The 26,466-nt window shown below is 38.2% G+C and overlaps 1 protein-coding gene across 8 annotated transcripts in view; it reads right to left on the bottom strand.

The window, feature by feature from the left end:
- ESRRG (estrogen related receptor gamma) overlaps positions 1-26,466 on the bottom strand; it is a 374,892-nt gene that overhangs the window by 32,011 nt on the left and 316,415 nt on the right. For all 8 annotated transcript variants that reach the window (XM_039568398.1, XM_039568401.1, XM_039568402.1 and 5 more), the window contains 2 exons: positions 20,312-20,422; positions 15,901-16,062 (listed from right to left, as the gene is read on the bottom strand). In XM_039568398.1, the coding sequence (XP_039424332.1) occupies positions 15,901-16,062; positions 20,312-20,422 (273 nt within the window). The remainder of the gene's footprint in view (positions 1-15,900; positions 16,063-20,311; positions 20,423-26,466) is intronic.

Genomic DNA, 26,466 nt, shown 5'->3' with positions numbered 1-26,466 from the left:
GATATTATACTGTATGTATGAAAATGCACAAAATACATTTAATTTACTCTAGGCTGTGATACAAACTGACAATTCTAAACAGAAATTTCAAAGCTAAGCCTGACACCTTTCTAGTCATTTTGCTCAGAAAGATACATATTTAGGCCAGATTTCTATACATTTGTATGTATTTTTTTTTTAATATATGAAAAATGCATATTATTTACTCAATTGCCTGGAATGTCTATTGGAGAAATACATATTTATTTTTAAAAGCAATCCATATATTATTTACTCAGAGGATGAGAATGACTTCAAAAACCCGTTCTGGTCCATCAAATAAATACATATTTATAAATGGTTTTAAAATGCATATTATTTATTTACCCAATGGACTGTAATGGCTCTGCTAGTGCCGTTACATGTAAATATGTAATTAGCCACATAGTAAAAAATCCCCACAAAATTTCCCTGAAAAACATTATATTTCCATGTGTCAATGTACAATACCTTTTCTATTGCTACTATTTTTCTTTGAACAGCAAAAGTGATTGCCCAATGCTAATGACTAAGGCTTTGCCATATTTCAAAACCCCACAAGCTCTGCAATTATACAAAACATAAAAGCTGAAATCCTCATTTCTTCCTTTTAAAATTAGTGTTTTGGAATCCTCTTCTTGCAGTTGGTGCACCTGGCCTGGATCTTTGCACCAGCCCCACAGATGTTGACCAGACTTTGTGTAACCAAGCACTCTTGTCAGTAGGAGTTTGCTCTGTTCACACACAAGCTCCTCCACACTGTCAGCCAATGCACCTGCACCATGGCTGGGCTATCCCATCTTGTACACTGCCAAACTTTACTTACATATTTATCTTCACATGGGTTATTTTCTGCGAAGCACTAAATATCCTCAAAAATCCCTTTCTCTTGCGAGAGTGAGGACAGGATATGAGACATGCAACTCCAGGACCACAATCTATTTTATTACACAGTCCTGTATGAGTTTCTATTTGAAAAGATGTTGCACCCACCCTAAGTGTCTGGGAATTAACATTAGGAACAAGACCTGCCAGGCCTACAAAAATAGATGCACACTCTCCAAGAGGAGTGAATAGTATCATTTTTAGTAGTACATGTGTGTACGTGCTGGAATAAGCGTCACACATTAAGATGTAAATTTTATTCTCTGAGCTGAATGCCAGGTGATTAATTCTGATAGCAGAGTGATCAATTGGTACAGGTGCTGCACCTGAGTAATGTTTGTTTCTGTACACATCGGTAGCAAAGGTGCAGCACTAACACAGGTGTCACTTGTGTAGCTGTGCAACATCTCTGATTTCCTGAAAACACTCACACTGGTAGTTAGGCTGTATGTAGTTCTGCCAGTTTTTTCAATTAGACCCATTATTGATGTGATGGAAAAGCAAATTAAACATACCACGGTCGTATGTAAAATGGTTAGACAGAACATAAGGTTCTGGTGCTGAGCTTCTTAGGCACATGGCCTCTGTGTGCAGCTTTACCTCACCAGAGTCTCTGGAGATTACAAAAATGGGAGACTTTTGCATGACAACTCGGCAGCACCAGTCTAGCAACTGAGGTATGGAACATCCAGAAATACATTGATGTAAAATGCCAGGAAGCTCTAACTTTGTTAAGACAGGAGCTACAATTACTTAGTTGCTTCATTTAGATCTGGCATAAACCTCTTGTCTTCACAAAGCTGCTAGAGATTGACAGCAGTTTGAGGATAAAAATTGATATATACAGGTAATAACATCTTTTTTTTCAAAATAACAAGAAATGTTTGTTAATTGATGGTACATTTTAAGTTGTCTAAATCTCTGGCATGTGGAATCAACGCTGTGTGTAGCTTACAAGTATTTCTTTGCAATTTCTCCTCATTAAAGAACAAGAATTTTGATACCAAGAATGAGTAACATGCAGTGTCTGTCCAGGACTTACTTGCTCACGTTTTCACAACCACTCTCCCCACCCTTTGCTCAACATGATGGGGAACCCAAAGCAAGTAGGTGTGCTCACTAGAAAGCCTCTTCACTAATTTCCATTTAATTCAGTTACCAAATCAAATCAAACTGCTACTGTGAAAACTATCTTCTCACAGAGGGGGCTAAAGAATCTCTCCACAGGTCACTCCAAAGCACCTGAGATTCAGCTTCCCAAAGCAAGTTAGCTGAAACAAACACAACTAACAGGATGCTGCAGCAGCAGGTCCACCCAGGCCATACAACTCATGGCAAGAAGTTTCTTAAGGTCAAGCACAGTAAGCCCACTGTCTGACTTTGGTGTGCTGGAAACCTACACTAAGTCAGCACAAGCCTACAAAATCCTCTTTTCTTACTTCCGCATAGCTCTGCTTGTGTCGGAGCAGAGAGACAGTATTTTGCACTCTCTCTCCCCCCCCCCTCATGTCACTCAGCACTGTAAGAAGGCTCAATAATATCATTTCCAACAGGCCCAAATTCCTATTGAAATTAGTAGTCTCCCTGCAGGTCTGCAATTTTAGGGCCTGTACCCTATATTATTAAGTCAGTCAAAAATATCCAGGTAAAAGCTATGCTGCTTAAGACGAGGTTTTGGTTTATTTTTGTCACTCCTGAAGCCAGGGTGTAATCTTATGTCTCTTTTTCTCTTGAAAAGCATGTAAATTGCTGTACACAAATAGAGTCATTAATGGAAAGCAAGACATCACAAATCAGACAATAAACGTATCAATTAATGCCTGGGATGCACATGAGGCAATCAATTTTCCCAAATCCCAAATCAATTTGAAAAAAAAAAGGATAAAGAAAAACAACTTGAATTTTCACTCCTCTAAAAGATGGGGATAAGAAGAGAGAGGGAGGGAAGCTGGTGTGCCAATCCTTCTCACTCTCTAATCTTTGCTTGTTTTGTAATTACTAAACCTGAGGTAACTCGAAAAAATTGTGAAAAACTTACTCTGTCCGAGGAAAAACTGAAATTTCAGTTAAAAATGTCTACAAAGAAAGGAAGAGAAAGAGAGAGGAAGAATGCAGCAAGCATTAGGAAACTTTCGGCCTTCAGTCTTACACAGGCACAAGGTGCCTGCACTAGGAAAAGGGGTAAGGTTTCTCTTCCTGTGTCTTTTTGCGCACTGATGGAAGTGATGTCCTACAGCATTTCAAGTCATTTATTGAAGTTTGGTGGTGGCAGTGGGAATGTTGTTAAGGGAAGTAAAAAAAGCAATGTCCATTTGAAGCTTGTCTGTGAACTTTGCATGAACCGCCAGGAATAATGTAGTGTGATGACAAGCCAGTTATACCTTCCACTAAATTTGCTGTCTGGAATGAACTGAAATAGTGTTTGGTTTGTGTAATTACGTCCATCTATCTTTATATTCCAGCGGCATATCGCAAATTGAAAATACTAAAAATTGACTGTTGGTTCTGATATTTAATGATTGCCAAAGACAAGACGATGATTTATTGGTTACTTACCGATGTGACACATTTGCATCTTATTAGACGGAGATTACTATTCCTTAAAATGCGGACGAGGCCTGATCATGTCTGATGGATTGATTTGATTTGCAAATGTAATCAAACTAATAAGAGGGAAAAAATGAGCAATAATGCCTTGTTTTTCAACTGGCAATCACTCCCCTGCCAACAACGCTGATATCCCTGACTAAGCAGCCTTCACACAGTCTTCCTGTCTCCTCAAATAAACAAAGGGATGCAAAGAGCTTGATAAGAGGATAACGAGCCAAGTATGGATGTAACATGGAGCCTGTACCTCAGCACTGTACAAATGTATCAATGGGAGTACCAGGAGAGGACTTACAGTGCCTTCAGTTCTTAAAAAGCAGTGAGCAAAAAGTCAAAGAGCAAAACTCTATGACAAAAAAAGCCTTTACTGAATGAGAACGGGAAAAACGGCATAAAAAAATAAAAAGTGTCTCTAATTCGGGGAACCCCAGGAGAACAGTCCCCACAAGCACAAAATTTACAGAATAAATACCTGGAATTCCTCAACCTGATGGAAAGTTAATTGCAGAGTATATTTTGGATAACACAATTCAAGCAACTGGAATCACTGACTGTGGCCACAGCATCACAGAACCTACTTCCAGAGGTATGCTGGATGTTGATTTAAAATTATTCCAAATATTAAATGCAGGGTTTCTGTTGCAGCAAACATTGTATTCTGGCCAGATGCTGATGTTCCTGTGAGAACTGAAATATGGTTCTAGAAAAGAGCAGACTCTTACTCAGCTTAAAGTAAATGACCCTAATTCTCCACAGTAGGATTCTTTCTCATTAATAGTAATAATAAAAAAAAATTAAAAGAAAAAAAAGCTTTGTGCAAGGAATTGCACGAAGTCCCCCTCCATTTACACAAAGGTGGTAATTCAAGGAGAAGGCAAATAATAAAGCTCTGAGGTCCATACAGGTTTCAGATTGTGACCTGCATATTTAGGGATTGATCCAAAGCAGTGAAATCAAGGCAAGTCTTTCTATTGGCCTAAATAGATTTTCATATAAAGCTTTACTAAAGAGAGAGGTTTGAGCGTGAATGCTGACAGCTGAGGAAGTGATCCTACATATATTTGGGAACACAGAGAACGCTGCACAATGCCTGTGTAAATAATGTGATTGTGCTACTTAAATATTTTCCAGACTGATTGCTAATTTGCTTCACTAAGGGATATTCGATAATGTAAAAAAACCCTTGCTTTAGGGAACAGCCATTATGAAGTGTCAGGTTAAAAACAAAGTTGAATATATAGCTCCAATTACCATGCTCAAAGACCTCAAAATATTTTCATAATTTAAAGTTTTATAGCTCATGTAATTTATACTTATTTTAACAGTGGAAAAGCATCCCGGTCAAATTCCAATTAAATAATTACATTTTGCCTACCTAAAATTCTCACTGCATTTTTAATTGGATAGGACACACTTCAGTGCTTCTCCTAAATTGTTTAGTATTGCCATTCAGTATATAAATAGCTACCACTTTCTACCATGGAGACAGTACACTTGTCCGTGCAGCTATCAATGGCAAATTCGAGTTCATCTGTGTTGGCTGCAGCACTGGAACTCAGGAGACCCATGGCAGCCTGTGTTCCCATCATCCTGTCACAAGCTGGTTTTAGGTGTACTTTTTTTTTCCTCCGAGCTGGTTCTCTGAAAGATTGTATGTCTGTCATTGATGCTGGCTGATCATCATGCTGCTGGTTATGAACATGCAAATGTTCCTTGTCAACAGCCTCTTTTCTGGACTTTACCTCCTGAAATGCCCACCTAAGCCTCCTGTCAAACACTGCCCTCTGTAGGTTTATGCTACAAAGGAAGCAGGAATAATCCTACACAGCATGTGCCCTGCTTGTTCCCAGCCCTATCTGCACTGCCTGTCTGGAGCACCCTGTTTCCCAGTGGCCTTTTGATTAGAGAGGCCATGGTGTCCTTCACAGGAGGATTACAGAACACAATAAATTACCCATCACCACTGATATGCCAGGCACAATCCTGCAAACTCCAAATTTGGGTTGAATATATTCAGCAAAGCATTCAGCACAACTCATTAATGGGGTCTGGAAAATGTTCAAGTAACTCGAAACACAAAGAAACTCTTCAAGATTTACTCCTATAATCTCACTGAATGAAGATAATCTGGAATTCACAATGCATTTTGCATGTTATATCTGTAGCTGAAGATTCACTGACACTAAGCAACCTGCTCCTGAATCCACCCAACAGTTAACTTTATCCCTGAAAAGTAGTGAAAATTGAAGAACGGATCACAGGGTAGAATGGCTTTCTACAAGAGACTGATACAGGGAAGGACTCTAAATTCTTCTCACTGCAAGCACAGTTAATTAATGAAAGACACATGGGTCACAGTTACCAGATATAGCTAGAACCATAGCAAGTTTGGAGTCTAATGCCTGCTCAGCAAGGCAGGCATGATGCTAAAGCATAGCCAGAAGAAATCTCTGGCTAGAAATGCACGCTGCAGCCTGCCAGTGTCACGAGATACTTATGCCAGAAGTGCAACTTCTTTGAAAAAATGTATGAGCAGCAGTCATTATCTGCTAAACTGTTCCCCCTTAATCTCCAACAGCAGGATGCAAGAAAACTGCAGATTTGCCCCCACCTCTTCTCCACCCTCACCACAACTCTCTGCTCCAGTGTTCTCATGCAGAACATGTCAGGACTTGCTAAGCGAGATGACTCTACTCTGCAAGTGCCATCTCCATTGAACTTGGAGCCTTCTGTATCTGCAGTTGCATCTCATTTCAGTATTTGATTTCACCTCAGCTGTTAATGCAGATGATTGAAACTGATGGTGCACAACATGGCAGATGAAAACATCTTGGGGAGAAGGGTCAGAGCTATACTGTGAAATTTCCACTCGTCTATAATATGTGCCTCAGGAGTTTGGCGGGGAAAATACCTCAACCAGACCAACATACTCTCAGAGAACTTTCCAGAACATGTTTTTAAATGAAAGGAAGGTGGTGTGTTTTCTTGCATGAAGAATTACCAAAATATTTTAATACTGCCTGCTCTGCAGTAATAAACTTGGAGATGATGAATTAAAGTAACATGGAACACTGACTCAAAAGTTACAGTCAAGTGCTCCTTTCCAAGTAATTAAATACAGGGGCATCCAGTACTCGCATTCTTTGGATTCTGTGTTTCCTAGGATTCTTTCTGCCCACACATACGTGCCTATACGTATGTGTGTGCATAAATTGAGCATTGCCCCACAAAAAAAGCTTACTACCAATGAAGACATGAGTTCATAAAGCCCTTGTATGATCCAGCTGCTGCAGAAGGTGATTACTGCAGACTCATTTTTTAACAACTGCTGATTCTTTTATCAGACTAGACTGAGCCCTGCCATTACAGCCCAGGTGCTCCCCTGTTACTCATACACTATATATAACCAGACCCAGGTCACCATGTGCCCTGCCAGAAACGTGCTGACTGGCTAAGGGGGCATTGCAATTCAGGTAATTAATCCTATTCTAATGTAGGTTAAGCAGGTGTGAAGCTGAACTTATCCAGGGAGAAAGTAGAGGCATTCTTAGAATTACAGGATTTAACTGGTCTCAGCTGACTTTAGGAAACTAGACCATCCTGTGTCTCTGACCCAGTCATACAGGTGGAGACCTGTCTGCTCTAAATCCAACCTAAGCAACTGGCTCTTTCCCCCCTCCCTCCTCCCATCCTGGACTTACAGTATCAACATGTATGACTGAGAAGGTGCTCTTTTCTTCCCCACCCAGAACAAAGTAAATATATTTTTGTTGGAGGCTTAGTTAGATGAGCAAGTCAAATGTTTAGTTTAAAATGGCCTAAATAGTTACCATAAGAGGGCTATGTTGCTCTAATTTTACTTCTGCATTCCCAGTGTCTGCCACAATCCTTTCAGAGAGCAATTTAAATGACATATAACACTGATCATCTTATCTCCAACAAAGCTTTCAGGAATTTTAAAACTGAAAAAACCCCTTTTCGTTTGGATGTTCTTTAAACTGCGAATCTGGTTAAAAAAAGCTTTATTTTTCTAGAGGAGAGGAGTCCTGTAAATACAAAAGTGATACTTAGTGAACATGAATGACAGGCTCAGTTCTGCTGCATCTGCCTCTTCTGCGAATTCCTCAGCTAAGGAATAACGTCAAGATTTGTTCCAACTTTCTTCCTCTGTTTCTGAGCAAGGCATCTTCCTGCCTTGCAGCCATGCATTACTCATAAGAAGCTGGCCATCCTTAAGGTATGAACTGTACAGTTTGGGGAAGTTTGGGAAAGGACACCCCCACAAAGCCTATTTCAGAAGTTTCAATTCTTTCATACAAGTGTGCTCTTAACTGGTGGTCTTTTAATAAGGTTGAGCTATATTATGGGGGAGTCATGTTGAAATGATGGAATAGTCACATGCCTGAAAATCTCATGTGCCCAGCTATGTCAGGTATGGCACTCCAGATGCTGTCCCACTTGCAAAAGGCCATTATTACTGCAGCCTCACATCCAGCTTGCTTCCAAAAAAAAAAAAAAAAAAAAAGAGAATGGAGATTACAGTAAAATTAAAAAGGTTAAGATACATTTAGACTTCTTACCCTCTGGTAATAAGATTAATTCCTTCTTGGCTTAGAAGAAGGAAAACTGCTACTGAGTCATCTGCAATTTACACAGACCTAATCTAGTAAACCCGTTTGTCACACAAGAAGTGGGTACAAAGGTGAGTATTGTTGTCCCCTGAGTGGAAATACTTGCTTAGACCTCGATTCTGCACAGTGCTGCAGAGTCCTGAGGTGGTGAGTACACACAGGGGGACAAAGGAAACTCTCAGCTCCCACTGATACACTGACTACTGATGGGGATTTATCCCTCCAGGGCCAGATCCTTAAACAACAGAGGCTGGCACAGCACATTTGACTTGTACACCCATGACAACTGATCCTACCAAAGGCTCCTGGTCTGTCTCTATAGATTAACTGAACAAACTATGATACGTAATTTAAAAAAAATTTTTGTTGTAGTATCTGACCATGGAACAAGCCCAAACAATTTCCTGCAGTTTTAGTTCGCATATTTGTACACTCCCCTCAAAAACATCTAGATCTGCTAACGGAACAGAATAATAATTTTTCTCATTCTTTTCCCCTCTTCTTTATTCCATTTAGCAGTGCATTTGAAAACTTGCAAATATGCAAGGGGGCATTTGCAGCCTCCTGGTACTTCAGTGATACAACATCAGTGAGCAAGGAAGCAGGATCTCTAACTCAGTCTGCAAGTCACCCGGGGTAATACAACACTTGATTTTGCTGGAAGAATAATAGCAAATGGCTGCTACATCTTTTCATGCTTTTGCATTTAAGACTCAGAAACTAGCCGGTTTTTGTTTATAAAAGAAAATGAAAAGCACTGGCATTCATTACTGTTGATTTGCTCTCTTTTTATTAATCATTTCTTATTTTTAAAGGGCCACAGGAGTGAACAACATAATGCAATGGTAGGAAGATATTTACCAATTTAGCACCTCATTATAAAACTACTCAGAAACCTCTTTGTCTCTCGTTTAACATAATAATTATTAGTGGCAACAAAAGTGGATCCCACACTTGCACCATGATTAGCAAGTGATGAATTTGGGTTGAATATATTGCATTTTTCTAAGTAAACCTTATTATATCCCAAATCCTCAGTCTAAAAAACATCTAATTTTAAGAAAATAATTTATACTCCTGCTTAAATGCATGTTTCCAAATTAACCAGTGATATTCTATAGAAAACGGCCTCTTTTATGCTTGAAGTCTCCAGCTGCCACACAATTTATATCTCTTTCCTCCCCTCTTTGTTTTTCAGCCATTTTCCCTGAATGTCAAAGTCAATTTAGTGCATTTCACTTTGCTGAATAAATCAGAGGCGAAATCCTTGCTAAAAGTGAAAATTTGATTTGCTAAAAGGAGCTTAGGGCAACTATTAATCAATATATCCAGAGTGTCAAAGCTAAGGCCATGATAGACATGCATTCATTTGGAGATTGGTTGAGGCAGATAAAGGGGGACACTGGGAAAAAAAAAAAAAAGTGCAACAGCCAGACAGTGTAGTGTGAATGTTGGGGGCATGGGTGGAGGGAGAGGACTGACTCAAAAAAAAAAAAAAAAAAAAAAAAAAAAAAAAAGGCAACCAAACAAAAAAAAGGCAGACAGTCACTCAGTCACTCAGAAGGAAAAAGCAAGTACTTGTACATGAATAAAAGGTGAACTTAAGAGAGACTTAAGAGTCACCATTTAATTTTGATCTTGAGAGAAGAGGATATTTTTAAATAAGGGACTTTTTGTCCTAAAAACTCCCGCTATGTTAAAAGATAAAAATTGAGCTGAGTTCTTTTGTTACCTGCTAATTCCATTTTTTTACTTTGTTATGATTTTGGTGATGATTACTCTTAAACTAGCTTTTTCAACAAATAGGTAGAGATTTTGAAGTTATAACTGGCAAGAGTTTCAGCTGCTTTTTTGAGTTTTACTGCACATTTATTTTATATTCACATATAATTTGCAGGTGGTGAGATGTTTATATGTTTGGGATTATTTTTTTCCCCCTTGGTTAATTTAATGCAAGTAAAAAAATGCCAGAAGTGACTAACCTGGAAACCAAAGTGCTTTTATTACCCCAGGACATCTATGTCTAGCATTATTAGAAACCTCCTCACTTCTCCAGTACTGTCTCTCTCAGTTCTGAAGTGGAACTTGCAGACACACTAGGAGTGTATGCATCTCTAGCTGTACACAAAGCCACTACTCTTTTGTACTGAAATCAGCTGAAATTTTTAAAAGCCCAAACAGATCCTTTGGTTACTACCTTTTGCCACAGTACAGACCCTTGCTTTGTTTTGAAAATGCCAGGAGACTTGTGGACGTGTTTATTCCATGCATTATCCTACCTCTTCCTCCCTGCCTTGCAAAATCACTTAAGCCCTCTCTGTGATACTACCTTCACAATATAAAAAAAATGAAAATTGCCACCGTTCCTAGCACTTCAAATGACAGGACAGATGAACTGCTGGCATTTTAGGCACACTGCTGTTCCATTCTGCTTAAGAGAAACCCGAATCAACATGGTGATCTAAACCCCGGCAGTGTTGGGTGGTCCATCCATGCTAATGCTCAAAAATAAAACCGGCTGCCAATTGCTGATTTCCCATATTGTACAATTCAGTGACAGAGGTCAAGGAAGTCATTAGTTTTTGAGAAACCTCTTGGCTGAAATCTCTACCCTCAAGGCCCAGGGAATGGTCTGCCTTAGATCACATGTCACACAAGCTGTGAGTTCAAGAACGTTTCCCTCATAGGAAGAGCAGGTCTGGTTTCTGTACTTAAAGCATGTTTGTAGAAGGAGTTAAAGAAGGGCAGATACCAGGCTTTTGATAAAGTGTCCCAGTTAGCACACTGAGAAAGGGCAGGATGTCCTGATTCCCCGGGAGGCTCAAGTTATTATTACTGCCAACCTCTTAGCACCTCACAACTCATACTCCATTCCATGTCACATGAGCAGCGAACACCACATTTACATGTCCAGCTGTCTGTGGAGGGACAGGCAGCATGTGATGGGGTGCCCTCAGAAGCTGCAGGACTGCATCTGAAATGGCCCTAAATCCTGCTAGCAGCACAAGAGACTAGAGAAGGCTGAGCACAAAGAACAAACTTTACACCAGCAGGCAGCATGGTACAGACATACATACAGGAAGACACCCGTCCCCCTTGCAGAGCTGAGATTCTCTACGGGCTGCCCCAGTAACAATCCACAGAAGTCATTGTGGTAAACTTTTTTCTGCACTTTTACCTACATGAGGTGGTACTTCTGAAACACATGGTGAGAAAAGGGCATTTTAGAAATGACAACTCTGCTGCAAATCACGTTCTTGTTCAAGTATTAGAATGTCAAACTACACCCCTGAGAGCTGCTTTGGAAAGGAAAGCTTAAATATTGTCCTCCACAAAGAGTATGCTGGAACAACAGTGTTTCACAAAACATTAACAGCAAAATAGTCAGAACATCCTTGTATTTGTTACATTAAAATAATGCCCTTTTTTTCCACTTTTTTTTAAAATATTAGCACCAGTGGCAGTATCAATTTCTAATATTCCCTTCCCTGAACACTGTTCTGCTAAAAAAACAGTTGAAGACAAGCAGGCTTATTTTACTAAATAATATAACTAGTTATTTTTGATGTATTAGTCTGATTTACTGTTTCCAAACAGTTTTTTCATCCTAAGTGCAAAAAGTTGATTTCTATAGTCTGGTTTATGTTTTTTCATGCATGCAAATTTTGTAGAGAACGTTTTGTCTTTAGCTTCCTGTTATGCACATTTTTAAGAGCTTAATGTTTGCTGCCTCCACTTAATATGAAAGAATGTTGCACATTTTGGTGAATGTCAATGAGAGAGTCACAAAAATCGTGCCGAAACAACTCTGTTACTGTGAGTAGGTATCAGCAGAAAGCCACCCTCTACAGAGAAAGTTCAATTAATATAATGCAACCAATGAAATGCAAACACCCCAAAATACAATGTGATGGGGAGGAAACTCAACTACCAGAAAATACTGAATTAAGAAAGGCTTCCTTATGTAAAAGATAAATAAAGTAAAATAAAGTAAAATAAAGTGAAATGAAATGAAATAAAATAAAATAAAATAAAATAAGTCTTGCAGAGGCTTCCTAATATATTTACAATTTATTTAGGTCAGTTAGTAGTTTTGTCTCACCAGGCAGGAGACCAAGCAGCATCAGGCTCTTCCCTAAGCACCTTCAGTATTTTACTAACAAAGTTACAGTACATCAGAATATTTTAATCTGACACAAAGAACAACAATAGATCTGACTGCTGGCCTGATAATCTTCTTATCACACCCTGTGAAACCTAGCTCTAATATTTGACTGAGCCTCCATTACTCGGCAACACATTCTAAAAAGGCCAACAATGGAGAGAGAATGAAGTGGAGTGTGGAAGTACCTCCATATCTACATAAAAGAGATTAGAGGCGACAGCGTTCCATTTTACAGCTCAATCATATTGTGTTAGCATGCGCTTATCCGAGCGCGGATGAAATTGAAAGAGAAATAAAAAAGAGTCAGGCAGATAGGAACCATAAAAGCGAGGCATGAGCAATTTCCAAGGATATAAAAGGATGCTAATGGCGGGGCCCTGTCATTCTTAAAAAGGGCTATTAGGGCACCATCATCTGTTCTTGTGCCCTTACGCCTCTCTAACTAAAGTCAAGCATTTCCTAATGCCATTGTGATCTTTTTCTTCTTCAGATAAGACATGGTCATGTTTCATAACAACACACTCTCCATTTATTTGATTTATAAATGCAAGGAGACTAATTCTATTTACTGATAAAGCCTTTCCATATATATTTTTCTTTCAATATTTCCTTTTGTAGATGGTATAGACTTTTTGTTCAATAAAAGCAACTATTGAAATATTTCCAATACCACAAAAATACTAATGATTTTATGAAAGGACTTGAACTTTGTGCAATTTGAAAACATTTTTTAGTCTATGACTGAAATGGGAAACGGTTGGCCAGGGCAGAATGAATATTGCATTGTTACCTTTTCGTAGATAATCCTATTAAAAGACTTTTTTTCAGAAGAGCAAAAACATTGCTTCGGCTTCCTCCACAAAGACAAATTTTACTTTGCAATGCTCTAGAGCTGAGATCTTTATTAGTTATTAAGCACCTGATATATAAGGGCCTTTAATTACACTGAACCTTAAGAAATCACTATAGTAAAGAAAGATTTGCTGATTGCTGCTTTGCTGTGCTAGGCACAAATTCACTACTGGTATAATTAATCGACTCTACGAGATTTACACCAAGGGTTTACTCAGTCCACCAAGCTGCAGTGAACTTTTATGCAATTTGCACCCCTTTCCTAATTCATCCTTTTGCCCATCCTGTCATGCTTCTGCCTACAGTAACATTTGTTAGCTTAGCAAACAGGCAGCACCAATCCAGGCTCTTCCAGAGGTTGTTTTGTGCCAGACATTAGCTGAGCGTAGGCAGTCCGAGCGGAACCATACTCCAACACTCAAAACCAAGCCAACATAATTGCACTTTAGCATGTCCAGCCCTTTTGCATTTTGATTTTTGTGATCAAACGCCAGACAACAAGCACAGATTTTATCACTGTCCTCTGTTACCTGAAGGCTTATAAAAAGATTGCCTTTATTTCCTGGGGTTTTTTTAAATTCTCATTTGTAAATTAAATCAGGTAAGTACAATTCCCTAGGGTGGCTTTACCGCTGTAGGTATGGTTTGAGTTTACTTTGTACTAAAATGCTGTCCTTGTGGCAGGTAAGTTCCTCAAGTGGTTTAGATCGCAGACTTTAAATTTTCAAGGCCAGCTTACAGCATCCAATACCTTCTCCACACTAACCAAAGCCATAATTTTAAAGGCTGCTTAGTCTCATCCCTCTGCTCTTACCATCCCTCCAGCCAAATCCAAGCTATACAGCATACTCACAAATCAGACTGACAAAAGTTCTCCTGCAACTGCTACGGAGTATGACTGACTTCTTTGAGAGCTACTCTATTTTGGTTAAGGTGATCTAGGTATCTTCCAAAGATGAAACTCAAACTCACCTACTTAACTCATTTTGACTTAATTTGGGGTGCTTTATTAGCAACCAGTGTAAGACAAAGTAGCTACTATAATACAGAGTGATGTTTAAATTAGTTTACAATTTGCTTGGGCTCATCTAGAACTGCTCTGAACAAAGCCATTCAGAAATGTCAGCTGTGTTCCTAACCACTGTAACAAATTGTTGCCTGAACGCTGCACACCTAATGACTTCAAATTAGCTGCACTGCGATATTGCCTGACAGTTCGTTACGACTGTTAGCAACATAGCCGGCGTATCATGACCAATAAATTGGTTTCAGTGTGGGCTGGGAAAGGGACTTCCATCAATTTGATTAAAGAAATTACTGTAGCATTCAAAGCATAAAGACAAACTAGTTTAAGGAGACAGAAATAAGTTAACTGTACCAGAAAAACATTGCTTGTGATACAAGAGCTTGTTTATACACCGTTTGTGGCACAGAGAATGACTAAATTCCAACTGACTATTTTAGTGTCTGTAGGCTGTTGTCTTTCCTCTGAAGTGACCAAAAAACACTTCATAAAGGTACAAATTATTCTTCACTTTGCTTTTTATACGTATATTGTGTTTATATTTATCTAAGATGACCCAGAAGAACTGGTTAGCACAACAGAAAAAAAAGAAACAAACAGCAGAAATATTTCTTTGCAATTTCTTTTGAAATTAGAAAGAAAATACATTTAACTCTGATAAACAAACAGCTGACCGGATTATTTATTCTACTATTAAGGAGTTCCAAAATCACATCTAAAATGAGAATGACGTATTACTCTGAGGAATTAAAGGTTATCCACTCTCATGCTTAATAAGGCTCCACTATCGAAATTAGAAAACTAATGAGCTGATGAAAACACACCAACATGCTCACTCATCTGCTGGACTAGAAAAATACCTTAAGAAACAAGAGAAAAAGCTGACCTTTTTTTGTGTGACTTTACCATTTGTGAAAGGTGACAGACTGAGAACCCTGGAGACTTCTGTAAGTTCGTCTGCTATCTCACAGAGCAAGAACAAACACCTCAGCACTGGGGAGGGGGAAAAATACACCTGAAATGTTATCTGAAGGAATTGCTAATCTTCTGAGAAACTGCTTTTGATGACCCCCATTTTTCTTGCTAATAAGAGTGCCAGTCAGCTTTTATAATATCAGTGCATTTATGTGACACAGACTGCAATCCATTCCATGCAGACCAAGGAAATACTAAGTTGTAAGAGGAGACTTTTTGGGACAATTCAGTTCTTTCTACTGAATTGCTGGTACAGTTCAGTTCTCACACTAGATCGATCAATGAAGAGAACAATTCCTCTGTGCCTTGCCAAAATATAACTGAATTTTTTCGCCTCCTGTGGTCAGTAGTGCTGCATTTATGTAACAGAGGAGCAAGACTTACATTCAAATACTGCTGAATCAGATGACTACAGAGGAGAGGACTTATATGACCCTTTATACCAGGCTAATACTCTGGATAGCAAGGGAAGTTTACCTTAATAAAAGCAATACATGAAAAAAAAAAAAATTGTCTAAGCAGCATCTAAAACTCATTAACATGGTAACACTTGCAGCAACAGCACCACTACCTCCAAGGTAAGATACATGTTCATCTAAACTATGTTCTGTGGGAATATTCTGGAGCCTTAGGAAAACTTTATGCATCGTAGGGAGAGAAAAAAATATTATTTTTTACCAGCACAGAATAACCCATGCGATGATTTCTGTATGTTGTCTATTTGTAATAAATACTGTATATACCTGGAATATGCTTAGCCCATCCAATGATCACCACCAGTTCTCTGTCTGCCAGGTCACAAAGAGTGGTAAGTGCTTTGATGTCACTGTCTGGAACAGTGGGGTCAGGCATAGCATAGATCTTCTCTGGTTCAGCCACCAGCAAATGGGAGACAATCTTGTTATCTGTAAAAATGGTCCAGAACATTACAAGATCACCAGTAGCATCGTTCTACATTGCAAACAGATGGCTCAGATTTCAAAGTGCACAAGAACTTGTCTTAAGACACTGAACCTAATTACACCATATTGTAACTTCATGGCCTTCTACAAGTGGTTACAGCACAAACAGATATGATCCATTAACAGTGTTTATCAAGCCAGACATGTATGTTCTTAACATAATAAATTTAATGGAACATAAAAATACATGACCCCCTTTTATTACCAGAGTACAAACTTTATAGGAAAAGATTAATGCATTATAATGTATTTGGGACTGTGCAAATAGGTAGGTTTTGCCTTTATCTAATTACCTGCAACCCACCCCACCCCTTAAAGGCAGGGGTATTTTTGAGTGAGTAAATACCACATGCACTTAGTCAATCACTGAAATCTGTAACTTCTGTCAGTGACCCCAGCTACCATTCTTTATGTACAAAACCAGACTCATGATCTCCTCATTTCTAAACAGGAAAAAAACAAAATCAAAGAGAATAAAGAGTGTAAAACTAAGCAAAGTATGAAAGTATGCAAACTCTACCTCTGAAAACTGGTTTTGTGCAAAGAATGATACTTTATCATAGTCACACACTGCTTATTTTTATCTATATAGCATTTTCATTCATGGGTTAAATATTTACTTTTTCATTCAGATGACTTGTGAAATCTATTTGGAATAATCAATTAAGTTATATGGAAAAGTGCTGAGAGGAAATAAGAATAAAAGAACTTGCAAGACTTACAATACGGTGTTGCTATTCTGTAAGTAGGATAAACATAAAATGTGCACTATATCCATGTGAAGGCACAATGGAAATATTTTATCTCTATACAGGCGCCTGATTTATTACTCTGAGAAAGCAGAACTGAAAAATGGGAAAAGGACTAATTCATTAAGCCTCCTAATACAGGGTACATTACTATACTTCCCAATATATTTACATTTTACTTTCCCTGATAGGTACATCTTTTGACCTCAAATGCACCATCAGAATTTAAAGCCCAAATGGCACCCTTTGTGATTTTACATTAATCTGTTCCCTTCAGTCAGATCAAAAGTTATTATAGGGCTTGATATAAATGGGATTCCACCATGAGAAGACACCAAGTATTTTCTGAGTGCAGAGAATGCTGCCAGAATTAGTATAATTTTCCCCATCCGCATGTAAGTCACAGGATGGACTACACTGTCTTCCTGCAATGGAAGCTGACTGGGATGTGTTTGCCCAGCAGTGTCAGAGGGGATCCCTACTAGTCCATGACGTATTTCCATAAAATACTCAATTCAGATTTCTGATACTTTATTGCTCTTTAGTGACAGAGACTTCTTGATTCTGATCTACTGTCTCTACAATTTTTGCCTTATTCCAAATATGTGTGTCAGAAGCTGTGATATATGTTAGTCCTTCATATGGTAAGTGCAAGAGCCAACTGGAAACCATCGTATCAAGCATGTTTTATTACAAGGGGACATATTCATGGCTTTATATGAACCATAGGAACTACGCCAACTGATGCAATTCTTGATCTCAGTAGCCTACTGATTATCAAACTGATTAATGAGGAATTCTATTCTTATTTTAAAATGACAGATGGTAGTTTTAACTTATACTGGCAAACAGCCTTTGCACCTTTTTTATTTTTTAAACAGTCTCTTCATAACCTGTTCAATTTCGCACAGAAAACATGTAAGTAAGAAAAGATAACATTATTTCAACCCAAATTCCAATATTTTTAACTGGTTAGGAAAATAGGATAAATTAATTACCAGTTTGTCAACATCCAAGCATACGCAGCTGAGGACTTCTACTTTTTGGGTTTTTAATCCATGAGAAATGAATGAAGAAGCACCCTCATCCCCAAGTTCTGGGGTTTTTCCCCTGCAGCATAAGAAATGGCCAAAGAACCACTTTCATTCTTGTATGAGGTTCCTCACCAATGGCATTCTGTAGATGATTTAGGAATATTGTGTATTTTGACTAGGATTTGCAAAATCTCAAATCCTTTTTATTTTTGCCATCAATAAGATCTACAGGCAGGCCATTAAATTTCACAGTGAAGCTGGAAAATACAATAGAGATCAGAAGCAGGTGTAGGTAAGATCTTCCCAACATCTGCTCTTCCCTTATAGGGGGAAAAAGCTACATGTATTGGCACATGCATTAGCACAGAACATAGGAAAATTCTGAATGTACTCAGAAAACTCCATCACTCAGGAAATTGAATAGCCATGAGCACTGTTTCTAGGTAAATCTTATTTAATGTTTCCTTAATTAGAATCAATAGAACCCAATTTTCATTCCTGTGCCTTTGTTATGCACAAACTATCAGTCAGGGTCCAGAAAATCTCCCAGGCTACTTCCACACAAAACGGATTCAACTGTTTGAAGTCTGGACACTTATCTGTCAGGATTTGAAAACTAAGCTTTTAAGTGTTTGTTACAAAATTGTTTGTACTTGGACCAGCTAAGGAAAACGGAGGGAGGCACTCAGATAATGAGTAATGATTTATGAGGAGGTTAGTTTATCTCAGACAACTGGAGCTAACAGAAATCGGTGTAGTTATCGCCTTATAGGTAATGTAATGCACCACGTTGCAATAATCTTGGGTTTACACAGAGATTCTTGCATTTCAGTACAACTGCATTAACCTCTGTTCATATCTTAAGGGCTTGGAGCTTTTGGGTTGGATTTTTTTTTTTTTTTGTCTGTTTGGTCTTGGCTTTTTGTGGTATGTTAGGCTATCAACATTTCTACTCAATGACAATATCAAGTAAATGAAAAACTGACAATCTGTGCACCCAGGAAAACTAAACCTCTAATGAAATTAAGCATTAGAGTTTATTAAATTTTATTGTATTATCAGAAAGTTTTTATTATAATGTGCAAAATCTGCTTAGTGCAGCCCTAGATTGTATTTACAGAACAGTGGGACAGCTTATAGCGGCTGAGTAGAAGATGCCAGATTGGACAATTGAAGGAATATAATCAGCATAATGTTTTTTGGAAAGGCAAAAGGAAACTATGCCATATGTTCACTTAAGCCTTAATTTTATGTAAAACTGGCTGTTTTTTCTTTGACACAGCTAAAATGCCCTTTCACTTACAGTTCAAAGACTGTTTATTTGCTCTCCAGATCCCCATATGCTCAAACGTATTGTACACAGCACTGTCCCCTACTGGGGAACACCATCGGAAACAGATTCCATTTTCCACACAGCCAGGTATTTTCAAGGGGCTAAGACTGCCATGTGTGTTGTCAGAGGCTTAGGGGCAGAGGCAAATGGAAGACAAGAAGGAATTTGCCCTCTTTATTTCACTGGCTTATTTATCCATGTTAGGAGCAAATTAACCTCCTCAGCAGGAGCAAGTGGACGTGTGTATTCCCATTTGAAATCGGAAGAGTTTACAACACTTGATACAGCCTGCGTGTCTTTGCAGGGTAATATACCAGCCTCTTGCACTACAGCTATAATGCTATTAAATTTACTTCATGGAATTAGTACAGTCACTGCTTGAGTTTATATAAGCTGCAAAGCAAAACCCCTAACTATTTTTAGTTAATCGCAAAGAGGATGGAACTTGTATTTTAGCAGTGAGATGATCATCTCTTTCTCTCTTAATTTCAGCCTGGCTAGATACAATCAAGGACATTATTAAAACATAACTAAACAAAGCAAAAAAAAATCCATGAGGGTACTAGAGCCCAGACTACCAATTTCAGCTTTGTTATTAGTGTGGCATATTGCTGTTTTAATCTAATGCTAGGTAGTGTATTAATCTATAGGTATAAATTAATGAGGCTCTTAATGTATTTTCATTGGGAGGTTGAGCAGTCAAACTCATTTAGTTAGTGAAAACTACAAAAATCACTTTCTTGTGAAATCTGAAAGTAGAAGCTTCAATGAGCTAATGATCACAGTATGAACCATTTTATGTACCACTGAAAATAAAGATAACCTGTAAATGTAAAATTTGCACTGCATAAACCATGCTTTTATACACTTCCACCTGTAAAAACACTCTCTGTTCAACTCCACTTGAGAAAGATGAGCATATTTAAAATAAAACCTGTTAACAGCTAAATTGATATAGTCTTCATGGTATTATTTTCTGACCAAAGCCCTGTTCCACTCAGAACGAGCGTGACAAACAGGGCTAGGAGTCAATAGCTTGCACTCAGAGAGAAATGCTGTGTATGTAGTGTACTCACATGGCTTTTTTGCTGGCTGAACTAGCTGAGGGTTCAGGTATGGGCTGTTCTCTGCATCTATTCTGCGCTTGTACTTCTGGCGACCTCCACGTACTCGGTCTAGGCGCACACCTACATTTGGAAACACAAGCAAACATATAATTAAATACATTATGAGCATGCCTTTCAGGTAACCATCTCCTATTTCCTGCCTTCCAATATTTATATTAAAAGCATGTTTATTTCAAAAGATTAATTTTGGAAAGCATGGGAAGTCAGCATTACAAGTATTTGCAAGCAGTTTAGAGTTTCACACATGCAAGACTAAGTATACAGCATAATTTCCTGTTCATTTGAAACCATTCATTCATTTTTACATACTATTAAAAACAGCTAACAAGTTTAGTTTCCATTTCAAAGAGCCTAATCTTAAGTCATCTTTGCCAGAAGCAGAATTTCAAAGCTGTAATAAACACCATGGATGTAGAAGCATAACATTACGAGCAGAGAAGTACAGAGAATTAGAACTTTAGAAACAATGAGTGCTGTATACAGCTTAGATAGTCAAAACCAAATTAAGATGGACTAACATGGCCGGAGGATACAAAGTAAGTATCCCCAGTAAAATAAGACTGTATATGTGGCTTAAAGACTGAAATTGTTCATGAGGATTTGAAAGAAATTGTACGGCTGTGCATTTAGATGTCATCAGTGATGAATTAACATTTGTGTTCTACCACCATACTGTTCATTCCTTCAGTACAGCATTCTGCTGCCCGGTTTGTATGGATACCTGGGAATTTACCTTCCTGAAACGAGCTATAGCTGCTCTCACTGACAAAATGAAACAAGGAGAAAGGCTGCAAAGACAGTAGGTCTTACAAAACAAGGAATTTTTTTTTTTTCTTTCTGAGTCACCCAGGCAGATTTCCAAACAACCAGGATGAATGTGACTAAAACCAAGTAGTAACATAACATGGAAGCTGAAGAACTTGGCACATATGCAGAGCAACAGGACGAGTAAAACCAAGTGCAAAATTTGTCCCTGATGACATGGATTTAACAACACAAGAATGCAAGGACACATTAAGTATCAATGGCCCCTGTGAGCGATGTAACAAAGTGCAACTCACTTTCTCACTTCTCATTGTCTATTTTAGCTCTCCTCCCTCTATGTATATTTTCTATTGCTATTATTGTGCCCCACTCTTCTACTTTCCAGCCCTCTGATCTCTCCCTTGCACAAAATACCTCCAGAGCTGGCTTCTGGACAGCAGGAGAATCCACCACCAAAGAAGTTACAGTTCATGTGCACAGCACAGAGTTTACGCGCTGTCTATGGACTTGCACTGGTAGGGCAGTCTAGTTGCCAAGAAACATCTGTCAGTCCTCTTTCCTTCTCAAAAACCAAAAAGGATAGACTGGGTTTTGGTAAAGGAAAACTGTTTTGCCAACTAGCCAGAAATCCAAGGCCAACTGTTGATGGGGTGGTTTTGGTTTTTTTTCGCTTGTATTTCCTGGGTTACTAACACAGGAATGAGATGTTTGTTTTAAGGACACAACCAACATCTGCAATTATAATTCAGTGAGTTGTGTACAACAGTGCTCAACAGCTTTTGCTTACCAGGAAAGCAGGCAATGATCACCTATACTTAACAGTGAAATTTCACTTGGTTTAGTGCAGAAGACTCTGTATGTCACTCCATCAAACCCAAGAAGTACATTTCTCACCGTATGTCACCAGTTGTATTTGTGTGGATCACATGATTTAAACAGTAACACAAATGAACCACATAGCCCAAGAGGTCAGCGCATAATTATGAACAGAATCTTATTTATAGTAGTTACCTAGGTAACTTGTGACTGATTTGTGGTCTAAGCTGTTTGATAAAGTTTATGCTGATTCAATCAACAGAGCATAGTTTGTTTTTAAATTTATACTGGGAAATGCCTGAACTACAGAACCAGTTTAAAAACCTGACACCTCAAATCTTTCCAAAACTAAAGATAACTCACTGCTTTTCACACTTGAATCGGGAGTTTGAGCTACACCTGAAGCAAATGACATCCAGGACAATACCTTGCCATAAAAACAAATAGCAAAAAACTAAGGTTTGATAGTTGAATATTCAGAAATAGGCAGAGGATTAGAACAAGCCACATACAATATTGGTGGGATTATGAAAAAGACTGCCCATCATTTGAAGAAAAATAGACAGAAAATGATTTCTGCATAATTCAGATGCCATCCTTCTTTCTGCTTGGGAACAGATTTCATAGTGATAAAGGATGGATAACATCGGACAGAAGTATGTTTAATCAAAAAGTAATGGAACTGAAGCTTAAATTAATATAAATCTACCAAGATGAACAATTTTTTTTACCTCCTTAGCATTAGATGAGATACACATTCAAGCCATTCACATACTCAATGGGAGGAAATACAGAAAAGTGTCACAATAGCAAAATTTTACTTAGATCTCTGCCTTCACCTAATATGTATCACTATATCTGTAAATAAAGCTTTCTATTTAAAAACCCCAACTTCTAGATAACTGGGGAGCAATTGTATTGCACATTTTAAAATTACCTAAGTCTATAACAGAACTAATTCCAATTTTAATGTGAAAACAGTTTTGATAACATAATACCAATAGACTATAAAGTAGAGATTTATAACCCTTCCATTAAAACTGACAGAGTTTACCATCATTTTGGCTCCTAAGATTTCCTTGCTCCTAGTGCTATAAGAAAGTAGATACTTTGGAAGCAATTTCTGATAATCTAACATACCCTAAGTGGTATTTTATTTCCCAAGGGTCTTTATAGAAGTAAACACAGTGCAAGACACTGCTTAAGAAACTATACCCATCTGACATTCCATAAAAACTTTGGAGTTTGGCATGTAGCAAACTGAAATCCAGAGGTTCAGGAGTATATGCATGCATATTCCCCTGTAACTCCTATAGCTTGTATGAGAGAATTCATTACATAAAGATCTGTTTATCTGCTCTCAAAAGAGTAGCAACTGATGCCTCCTTTGTTAGAATAACAAAGGGAAGAAATCAAAATAATTTTGTCCACAAAAATCCTCATTTGGGGCAGGAGGAGCATTACATCAGTCACAGATGTAACTGAATTCCACACAGTCTGTATTCAGACTAATTAAGGAGGATATTGTGATATCTGGAGAAATTAAGCAGACTTCTGCTTCAGCTCTACTGTGCATTGTGGCTTTACAAAACCTTCAGCATCTCAGTTCACTCACCCTATTAGTCCTCAACCATGAAGTGAAAAGAAAGACACCCACCCCACCCGTGAAAAATCATGTAACATTTCCCAATGAACTGCACTGTACATATTATGATTACAGTTCTTCAGGGTCAAAACATCCATTCCTGTCACTGAACACGGCTCCACTGCAGACAAGGAAGTTAATTCTTCACATGCTGATTTTAAAAGCCTTTCACAGAGAAACAAAACCAAGAACCCTAATGGGAAAACCAGGGATGACCACAGGGTAGAAATATTAAGAACAGGCTTGCCACCAGTCAAGAGACCAGTTACTTTCAACGTTCAAGTGCAACACACTCACATCTCAGGACAAGCACAATTCATGAACTCATTTGTACAGGAGTGATGGGGAGTCAGAGATTTAGACATGACTTACAAATCTCAGAAGATGAGGCTTGCACTATAGAACTGTAATACATGGAGAGATGGAAACTATGTAAATCAATGCAATAGCTACTTTTTCAAAAGAAAGCAATTACACATAATGATAAAACAAAATAAATTCTCCAGCTGCTCTTGAAGGGAAAAAATGCTTTTATATAGTCACTATATAACCTTCTACAAAAAAAGTTTACCTCCTGGCTCCTTACATAATCTTTGCATGATTTCTATCAAATGCTATGCAACACACAACAAAATCACATTGGGCACTTACTCTACACTAAATGTGCCCATACAGTCTTGCAAAGAAACAACTGAAGACCAGGGCTGATGAGCCTGTATGAGCTCCTCACCAGGCACTTTAATCTAAACAAACTTAACATAGGCAAACCTGAACTCATATTCTTTGTATTTTCTCATCTGTTTCTCCCCTGCTAGTAAATGTATATTATTATTCCTGTTCTGTGGTCCTTTTTTCACACTGCCTTGAAGACGTCATGCAGGACAGGTACCCACTGTGATGATGCTACATAACCAAAAAGATTGCCCATACTAGCTCAACGCAGGTGCTTTTGCTCACGAGTTGAACACTCCACCCCCCATATCTTCATGGAATTACAATGGGATACTCTGATATATCATAGCTTCACAACAGAATGCTTTAAGCATCTCCTCTCTCTCTTCCCTCAGGTTTTCAGCTCTTCACAGCAATAAAAAGGGTTAATCTCACCTCGGCCTTGCAGCTTTGCAGCTGGAATGTTGAATTTTTCTTATCGCAGTGGAGAGGGGGGAGAGGCGATTCAGGTCCTCAGTATGAAAATACTATTTAACCATGTCATCTCATTTTCCATACTGACGCAACCCATGTAAAAAGTACACTATTTACTCCTTTTATCATCCACCACTATTTACCCCTTTATCATCCATCTCTATGCTTCTTCTCCATCCCCTCCTTACCTTGGCCAGAAGCTTCCAGTGTTCATTTGTTCACTTGACCCATAAACATTCTTGTTCTTTCCACAGAGCTCAATACCCACAAGAAATTCCCAAGCTACATTGGTAGGCATTAGCCCAATCCTTCAAATCAAGGCCTACTTAGGACTGCCTGTAAGAACTTGTTCACTACCTTTACTTGGAGGAGCTTTTTATTTTGGAAATGTAATTCACTTAAATATGAATTAATATTTGAATAAATCAAAAATCCCTCTTTATCTTCCAGTACATCAGTAAAGAACAGGTTTGAAATCAGACTCGAATGTGCAATTTTGACCTCCTTCAGGAAATTTCATATTCTGCTCCCTTCCTGTTCCCCCTACGTAACACACTCATGGCAAGCTGGTATGTTCGACATTAACGCCACTCTGGCAAGCTCCACCTCTAACAAAGCATTTGATATGTATGAAAAACATTCCTATCTCATTTTTTGAGATATGTAACTGGCTAACAATCCATTTTCTACAGATGTCTGCACGATTCCCAGCACTGTCAATAGTGAGACAGGTAAGAATGAATACCCACATAACTGCATCTTGCCAAGCTCTAGAGGAACATCAGCAGCAGAGGCAAAAACCCCCAGATTAACAGCAAAACTGGAAAGCACAAAAATAATTTTAATGGCAGGTTCCAAAGTGGTTCTCCTTTGGGACAACATCTTGATAGAGTGTTCCAGTTCACTTGCATATACTGTGATTAATTCTAAGATTGCTGAGCAAGCTTGAGTGAATATTATAAACTCAGTGTTTTGCTTTTATTTACATAAACCGGAAAAACTAGCTCATTCTTCTACCATGAACACAGACACAATGTATTGAGATTTAAGAATGCACAGTCATCTAGATACCCTTTAGACACTTCAGCAACCTCTATAGTTTGGGATTAGAGTCCAGTGCATTAATCCTACAGTCTGTAAGATTTGCGGTGGAAAAAATACTTTAAACCATGAAAGACCTCTCCCAATACAGTAGAAACACGCAGGAAAGTAACACAGCTGAAGAAATAGGACAATATGACCTATCTTTTTTTCTGGATCTGCATACTTGTTTTATGTGCTGAACTACAAGGATGCCAAAGAGCTTCTGCAATCAGTCTATGAAGCATTTGGATAATACCCTACGCAGGTAAAAATTCAGCTAGAGATGTAAAATATGTGTCTACCAGGCAGGTAATATTTTGAAAACAGAGCCCTAATTCATCAAAGAATATACAAGCTATGACTCACATTAAAGTTTTCCTGATCTATGACTGAATTAACAATTAGGAAGGGAAGACTTTAGTGTTTTGTCTTCCTGTAGCCACCTGCGCAATTAAACACATTATTTAGATTAGTTTAGGAAGTCTAAAAATCATCCTCCTACTTTACATTCAGCTAGGACCAAAAAGCATTTGTTAATATGGGATAAAATTGGCTGTTCTCAAGAGGTGCCTATAAAGCAATTAATTCATGAACTGACCCATATAATTGACTGAAAAACAAACCAGTGCTTTTATTACTTTAACATCTA

The sequence above is a fragment of the Corvus cornix genome, chromosome 3 (genome assembly GCF_000738735.6).
Source record: "Corvus cornix cornix isolate S_Up_H32 chromosome 3, ASM73873v5, whole genome shotgun sequence".
NCBI classification, from domain to species: Eukaryota; Metazoa; Chordata; class Aves; order Passeriformes; family Corvidae; genus Corvus; species Corvus cornix.
The sequence above is the reverse complement of the archived record's forward strand: the minus strand, read 5'-3'. Positions and strand labels throughout refer to the sequence as shown.